This window comes from Gambusia affinis, linkage group LG12, assembly GCF_019740435.1.
Source record: "Gambusia affinis linkage group LG12, SWU_Gaff_1.0, whole genome shotgun sequence".
In the NCBI taxonomy this organism is placed as follows: Eukaryota; Metazoa; Chordata; class Actinopteri; order Cyprinodontiformes; family Poeciliidae; genus Gambusia; species Gambusia affinis.
In genome coordinates, this window is record NC_057879.1 from 4,969,198 (window position 1) to 4,977,936 (window position 8,739).

General features: G+C 41.1%; 1 protein-coding gene across 3 annotated transcripts in view; it reads left to right on the forward strand.

Annotated features, from left to right (window-relative positions):
* The window catches only part of LOC122840966 (low-density lipoprotein receptor-related protein 8-like), a 92,797-nt gene extending 85,784 nt beyond the window's left edge, over window positions 1–7,013 (forward strand). For 2 of the 3 annotated variants that reach the window (XM_044133802.1, XM_044133803.1), the window contains exons 17-18: window positions 671–739; window positions 4,413–7,001. In XM_044133802.1, coding sequence (XP_043989737.1) covers window positions 671–739; window positions 4,413–4,756 — 413 coding nt within the window. In that variant the 3' untranslated portion in view covers window positions 4,757–7,001. Of the gene's footprint in view, window positions 1–670; window positions 740–4,412 lie in introns of all 3 variants that reach the window. The other variant, XM_044133804.1, reaches the window with a different exon arrangement.
* Window positions 7,014–8,739: the final 1,726 nt, after the last annotated feature.

The following is an 8,739-nucleotide window of genomic DNA, read 5'->3' on the forward strand; positions in this document are numbered from 1 at the left end:
TTGCCCTAATTGGGATTAAAGAAAACTGTTGAGTTGCATCTACTTCCTGTTGGGAACATGGCTAGCGATCTCGTCTTGGCTGTAACGAGGACATTAAAGTGGGGAGTCTACAAGCCTCAGCCACCGACGACAGGGATAATTGTCACCTTGAAAATTATGCCGTTCTCCTCATAAAACTGTGGTTTATGTGGGCGGGCGGGTGGAGGGAGTGGGGGTCGCATATCTGGAGGGAAATTTGTGTTGCGGCATAAACGCTTGCCTCATAAGTGTGTTAGTAAGTACTGCATGTTGAATGCAAATTTTGCTCTAATGCAGTTATGTGGAGCCTGTATGTATGAAGGTGCAGAAGGTCACGGGTGTCTCAAAGTCACACTTTGGTAAATACTGAGCTCTGCATCTTTTACATTCCTTTTTTTTCTCCTTCCTCCCTCTTTTCCGCCGCTGTCTCTCTTTGTAAAACACTCACGGCCATTAACTCATGGTCACCCACTTCTCGCCTCCCTGTTTTATCGCCTCTCTCCTCCACTGTCTTGACCCTTCTTCGACGCGCTGCTTATCTCACGCTTTTTATATCTTACCTGCCCTCTTACTTTTTGTTCTCTTTACGCGACTGCCTTTTCATCCCGTCGCTCTTACACCATGTAATTCCTCATTCCTTCTCTCTCCCCAGCTGGTGGTGAGAACTTCGTTCTGGGTGAGAACCTGACGGTGGCCGTTCTGGGCGTGGTCATTCCTATTGGTAAGCTGCATGCAGCCTCTGTTTTCTCAGTTTGTCTGGTTACAGAAAGGCCGTTTGGTTACATACACACAGCGCCTTGCAAAAATATTCAAACCTTTTGGACTTGTTCACATTTTTCTCACATTACATCCTCAAACTTCAATGTTCTTCTAATGGTTTTTTATTACATAGATCAACATGAAGTAGCACCTAACCAGGAAGCAGCAAGAAAATGATATGTAGGCTTTAAAATTTTTTTGCAAATTAAAAGTCTCCCTCTTCCCGATCAACTCATTCAGACTAGCCAGCAGTGATTAGCAAACACCTGATGGAACTGTGTATGTCCTGCACTTGTTATACGAGCTACTTCTCGGTGCAGTACTGGTAAAAATGTTGTCAAATTGTTAATAGAGGAGCAATGTTGTGATGACTTCCTGAACGTGCAGACATTCTTAAAGAGACAGAGGCTAAATTTGAAGGCACTGAATTACTAAATGACTCAAAATTTATTTTGACTCAAAATTTATTTTGAGTCATATTTGATATTTACAGTATTTTATACCAACTAAAGGAAGCAGAGTTTCTTGTTTGTTCTATGAAATGATTCTGTGTGGCTGGAAAACACACAATACTCCCCATTTAAAATGTTAGAATGTATTTCTATTCATTGCCCTTGAGTCATCTTCCTCTGTAATAATGGCTGCAATTCTTGTAGTTCTTCACTAAACGTCACAAACTAAGTCAAATTGGAAGGAAATCATTTGAGCAACTTTTTTTTTTTTCAAATCGTGCCCGAGATTATTATTTGGATTTATATCTGGGCTTTAACTGGTCCAGATTAACTCATTGATGAACCTGGATCCGGCTGTGTGCAGTGTTAACCTGCTGGAACAGGAACTTCATCCCTAGTTTCAAGTCTTTTGGTGTTCCTTTGTATTTAGCTCCATCCATGTTCCCATAAGCTCAAACCAGCTTCCTGCTCCTGCAAGAAAAACACACCCACAGCACGATTCTGCCTCCACCATGTTTCATCACAGAGGCGGTGTGTTCTGATTGCTGTATACTGTCAGTTTTCCTCCACACACACCGTAAATTTTGTTGTTTAATTTTGGTGTCGTCTTAGCTGCTGTGTGTGTCCATCACATAAAATCACAATAAAATACATTGAGGTTTTTGGTGATGGTATAAAAATGTGAAAACTGGGATGGATATTTGTACCTTTGCAAGACTCTGCACATGTACTGTGTTACCCTGATGTATAAGGTTCCTGTTTGTTGAGTCCATCACACATTCACAGCTGGAGGAGTGAATGCTTGTCTACAAGTCCTCCTCTCTGTTTTTTCTTTTTGTGTATTTGATATTCTTGTCATTGTGTATCATTCACCTTCTACTGTACTGTTTTGTGGGGAATGCTTTGGCAAGCATTCTTTGCTAAAGCATTGTAGTTTTCAAACTTTATTGAGGAGTAATAATAATTGAAGATAAGAAAAACCGCAAATACCTTTGAAAATACCTTCATGATAATTTTGAGAATTTCAAAGTTCTACCTACTTATGAGTATTTAATGAACTAACAAATATCACACCTCAGACTAAATCTCAGGATACAGTTTGTAAGAGTTTTCATAAGACAGAGAATTTAGCTAATACAGAACTAAGCTGCTCAGCTAGCCATTATGCTAAAAGAGGAAATTCTATTCAATCAGCCATTAAGGATTCAATTATTACTCTACGTCCATCTCATGGATACATTTGTAGTCGAAACTCAGAAATTCCAACTTACCAGTTGGAAAAAGTTGGACTTACTACTCGGAAAGTGGGAGAAACCCAGACTAACCCCCCATTAGGATTTTTCAGTGTTCCATATGGTCGCTCCTCGCATCAACAGTAGTACGCGGTGGTGGAAACCTACTTATTTTACAAATACACATGCAAGAGTGCATCTAAAATCAATGCTACCTTTACTGCCTGCAATTCTTAACTGAAAAAGGTAACAGTGGTCTTTCCTTATGGAAAGAGAAGCAGTTTAAACAATGTTCGCATGCAGTGCTACTTGGCCATCGCCATGTTGAAATCCAGACTTCTCTGACTATGTTAATTGGAACACTTTTACCTCAGGTGCGACGTCAAAAGCAGGTGGCTACGTCTGCTTGTTATACAGCTACAGTCTCTGGCAAATAACACCGAATGAAGCCTCCTTCATTTTAACCCAGAAAGGATTAAAATGGATCAGGCATCCCATATATTGCTCACTGTTTGCTTGAGCAAAGCCACACAACTTAATTCATTTGCTACACCACATTGTTTTTGTTTTCTTATTTAATTGTGACTAAAAAGGAAAAAAGGAACAAAGCCTTTATTAATCGCAGCTTATTTCCTTTAAAATGACAGACCTAATTTAAATCCGCTAGATTTAGGGAAAATAAATATAATTCAGCTAAAAATATGACTTTGTACCCAGTACCTGCTTTAAGCTAAAAGCTGATTCTGGACTAAATGAACTGAGTCAGCCTCCTTTCTCAGACAGACTTTTTCATTTTGTTCGTAATAAAATCAGGTCACAATACAGGTGGAGAACACGAAAGGCGTTTATCAGTACTTTAACAGTATTTTATTGGTGTGATTTAAAGCTGCAGTGTTAAGTTACAATACCTATTTAACGTGATCATTTGCCATCACATAGTCAGGCATGTGAAGTTTCAGAACATCTTTATTAGTATCATCAGCTACTTTTCCTCTTATCTGTTTGTATAATAAAGACACTACATAAAAAAAAATCATATTACAAATGAAGTATTAAAATAACACATTCCATTTTCCCTGACTTTTAAAGAAAAACTGCAGTATGTAACTTCTTTTTAAAAAAAAATGTTAAAACTGCCACCATTTTGTGACAGTTTGAGACAGATAAACTGTGAAAAGATCAATCTCCTTCACCTTGTCCCTGAGCTACTTTTGGCATCTGAAGAAATTCAACGCTCCTTACCAAAAACAACCAATCAGACGCAGGAGGAGGGTCTTGGTGCTGTCAATCAACCTCATGTACTTGCTGTGCATTGTGCTAATGTTGGAGAAACAACTTACCATTACAGGACAAATGTTTATCCGCCATCATCAGTGACCATGCTAACTAAGCTTAGCTTTTACAACAGGCTATGCTAGCTGCAGCTTGACGGAGAGTGAAGAAGATGGGGGATGAGCGCGAAGACCTGACTCCGGCCTCTGATTGGTTGTTTCTAGTTAGCACTGTGAGAAGGCAGAGGAGCTCAATTTTACAACAAATATGTAAAAAAATATATTTTTATTTATAAAAGTTACATACTACAACTTTAAGATAGCAAAATATTTTAATTTCCCATACAAAATAAAAAGGTATATCTTCTTTGAAAGTGTCTCAGGCGATCCTTAAAACAAACACTCTAACTCTAAGCTTTAATGAGGGTTTATTTAGTCTGTTTAGAGTCTGTCAGTACTTGTGTGACTCATCTTTAGCCTATGCTGCACCACCCACCCACCCAGACACACACACACAGTCTCCATGCCGCTCCCTCTTCCCTCTCTGTCCCCCCCATCCCGCATGCCTCTTCTCCTTTCCTCTCCGTGCCCGTCATCTCACACCATGGACTCGTTCTGCCTTGTTAACGCTCCCCCTCCCTTCCCCGTGTCCCCTGCCGCTGTGTGTTAAACGCATGCAGTTCCTATCGTTGCCACAGTGGTGTTCGGCCTGGTCTGCGCCGGAGTCTACCTGGTGTGGCGGAACTGGCGCCGCAACTCCACCAAGAGCATGAACTTCGACAACCCGGTGTACCGCAAGACCACCGGCGAGGGGGAGGAGGACGAGATCCACATCGGGAGGACCGACGGCATGGGACACCACGTCCACCACCACCACCCGTACCCCCAGGGGGTTGGTATGGGTGTGGTGGGGGCTGGGGGCGGCACCTGCCCACAGTTCATCGCCCTGCCTTTGGGGGGCAGCATGCCCGACGCGGGGACTCACTGGTACACGGAGCAGCCCATGCTCTCCACTGCAAAGTGAGGCAAAAGGACCTGCTTCTGGTGCAGCTGGACCCTCAGGCACACGGAGAAGTCAGAATGAACTTGGACTAAGTTTACCGAAAGGATGAACGACATATCATAGATTCATTCATTCACACACACACATGCACACACACACATACCTGTTTGCGCAGCTATCTTTGCGGGGACTTTCCATTGACTTCGATTCATTTCTACAGCCTAAACCTTACCCTTACCTTTACCCTAACCAAAACTCAATTCACACCATAGTCCTAAATCTGACCCCTGACCCAAAAACAGCGTTTCCCCTTGTGGGCACCAAAGCCTGGTCTCCACAAGAAGCAGTGTGTCCCCACATCGTAGTATATGTCAGGAAAATGGTCCCCACAAGGTATTAGAAACAAACGCGCGCACACCCACACACACAGAGCCATGTCCTGTCACGTTACATATAAACCAAGAACGAGAAAGAAAAATTAGGGAATGAAATCAGTTTTTTCTCCAGTAGATTCTGGTAGTTAAGTAATCAGGTGGTGCAGACGCGCTCTCAACGCTGCAAAATTAAGTCAAACTCTCCGTTTATAACTTTTCCATTGACAACCATGTGCATCTGAAGCTGCTAAAAGGCTCCAGGCTTGAGCATCCGTTTCGTCCTTGATGTGTTGGTTTGAGTTTTGTGTTACTGCTGGTTGGCAGCAGCGCTCTGGGACAGCCAACTAAAGAAAGAGGAGCTGTTCCACTGGGACAGCCGGTGGAGACAATCTGTTGGGATCAATCCCAAATGCTGTTTCTGGAGACGCCTGGTGTCGTACACATTTATTCCTGGATCAGTTTGTCCGGTTCAGAGCTTCACGATGTTGGTTGAAGTGAGGAGAGTTGGAAGAGTCTTCTGTGAGCATTAAGGTGCAAGTCAGAGTTCTTCTTCTTCTTCTTTTAGTAGCTTGTTTTATATATTAAATGGTCTGAGAAAAGCAATAGGCTGTAGATAGCAGCCAGTTGAGGTGTTTTGTGGTTGATGGAAATCACTGAGTGGTAATGATTTCATTTGACGACCCACTTTTGACTGTGACACACACAGACACATACACACTCCACCTGCCGTGCAGCGGTATCACATTCCCAGTGTTTTCCAAAGTGGGTGGACGGGGACAAGGACGAGGTGCAATTCGCTCTCTGGAAACACAAGCAGCACGCAACCAACCAACATCGCCGCCGTTCATTGTTCCACCTGAGACGCTCTCACCCACACTCACACACACGTACTGCACAGTTGATTTCGCCGCCGCTACCACTGTTATTTGAGTAGACAGTTTGGGACAGGAGGGCCCAGCTGGTCTCTGCTTTGGGAGAGAAAAAAAACCCTGTCATATTATGTTATCACAAACGCGAAAAGAAAAAGAAAGATCGGACTCCGATGCGGTGCAGTGTGGCGCCTGCCGATCCCGCCGGTGAACAGATCACCTGGAAATTTCCCCGTGTGTGTGCTCATCGAAATGCATGTGTGCCAAATGTTCATCGCACAGCCATATTTGAAACTGTTTTTTGGATGCTATTTGTTGCACAATCCTCTTAGAATGCCTTCTGGTACTGTGTTTCTCATGGAGAAAGAAGGTGTGCGTGCGTGTGTGTGTGTGTGTGTGTTTGCAAGTGTGTTAACCTGTGTGTGTACGCGTGTGTCGGCAGAAAAGCTTTGAGGGTGCTTTTTTGACTCATTGGGTTGTAAATATGTTTTCATAACGTTTTTTGATAATGTATTGTATAATTCTGTAAAAGAAGAGCTGTATATAAGATTTTAGATAAAGTGTTGACACCTATATTAATTTATTTGTATGAAGAAAACACTGTTTTTTTCCTTCCTGATTGTTTAAAATCAGAGTTATCCACCAAAGTGTTTTGTTTTAGTTGGTGTTTCTTGCTGTGTATCGTTTAGCATCATTTTTTGTGAATATTTTTTCTTAGCCTTTATTTAATATTAAGGGGCCCCCACACCCTCCACCCAAAAATAAATTTTTAAAAATCCACATTGGTGGAACACTTTTAAGCCCTATGTCAGTGAGAACGTTGCTTTGTATTTATTTGTGCCTTTTTTGTTTACACTTTCATATTAACCTTGTGTTTTTTTGTTTTTTTCTCATGGGAAAAAAAAAAAGTCAGCCAGTTGCTGTACGTCTAATACCGAACTGTACTGAAGACAAATTGGTTCTGTGTTTTATTTTTCATAACTGATTAGTTTTAAATATCTCTTTTTCTTGTTATATAAAATCTGACAAACACAAGTCTGCAGTTTCTCTCTTATTTTTTCCTATACAAGTCAATTTCCTTGCGACTTTGCATGTAGAAACATAGGAAGGATTATTATTTTGTGTAACAATGAGTCAAATTAACAGTGAGTTTCTCTGAGTTGTGTGGGGATCTAGTAGAGAGAAAAAGCTGGAGCATCAGAATTTAGCAGAAATCAAATCATCCACCTGAATATTCTGAAGTCTGAATCCTCGGTTTGTCGTACTGTATTGTGGCTTCTTTATTCAAATATATTAATCAAATTAACAAAAACGTGATGTAGGTGGATCTCACCAAGTGGATTGGGATAAACAAATCCAGTCAGAATCTTGTCTTGATTCTGTTCTCTGTCTCTTAGTTTGATCCAGCATCAAAAGTTTTGCAATGAAAATTGTTTTCATCTGACACTGATTATCAAAACATTTCAGTATAAAACCAAAACTAAAAACAAATTGTTATATTTCAGAGATGGAGCAAGATTTACTGCTGTCTGGAGCAACAGTTCAACCCAACCCAAGATTGCTCAGTTTATTACCTTAAAGCTGCAGTAGGTGACTTTTAGCAAATATGCTAAAGTACATTTCTATAAATCTGACAATGTCCTGAGAGCACAATGTAAGACATGCGGGGAAAAAAAGCTTTTCTGGCTCCTTCCAGTGTTCCTGCTACCATATACAGAAATGCAACACTTCCGGTCAGAAACAACCAATCAGAGCCAGGAAGAAGGTCTTAGCAATCTCAATCATGCTTGTGCATGCGCTGCTCACCTCCTTCCCTCGTTTGATATGTTCCGTCGCTCGAGCTCAATATCGCCGGTGTCCTGCAGCTGTTTAAATATCTGAGAAACAACCGAACTATTAAAGTGCCAATTTCTTGACTTCAGTGCCGGCTTGGCTGTGGGGGAAGGAGCTGTGGAGTGTGTGCTTGTTCAAATTTTTGAGCTAAATCCAAAGTTTTCTCTGAACTCTACAGCTTAAAACATTAAAACTGATAATGAATTAGGTCTTTTCTACAGCTGACTGAGTTCCAGACTATTGTTCTCCTAAATAAATACTTTGAAATGTATTCAGAAAACTGTTAATTACAACTGCTTCAGAGTGATGAGCATTGGATGTTCTATGAAATAAATTATTTTATAAGTTCAGTGTAGTGTCACGATGAAGGCCTTCTTTACAGCAACCAAATGTACAAAAGGTCCGTAAAGTTCTATATCGCTACAATAGGAAGCCGGTTTGTTAGGTCTCCTCACTACTGCTTTCAACCAGCATTACTCCTGACTTCACCGGCCACTTTCTGAATCTCCATACGAGCTCAGAGACTTCGGCATCAAACATAATTTGCTACAGATTAATCTCAGAGTTTGGTGTTTTGTGCAGTCAGTATCGTCATTAGTCTTCAGTAACTTTCGGCCGTATTCTAGCTAGTTTGAGTTTCCTTTTTTTTAATTCAAGCTTCTCCATTTTTTTCTCATTTCACCATTTGGGACGTACTTATTCCAAAAGACAAGAGAGATGAATGCGTTTTAAACCCAGCGAACACAGACACTGAACATACTTATGTCGATGCACTTAATCTATCCGGTAACAAATAAAACACAAGATGATAAGGTATTGTATAAAATCGGTGACATCCTTAAAACCCATTAGCGTTCGTAAGAATCTATTCTGCATGGAATCCCTGTTAACCACTAAAGCCGATTGGTTTTTACAAAACCTGCACTTT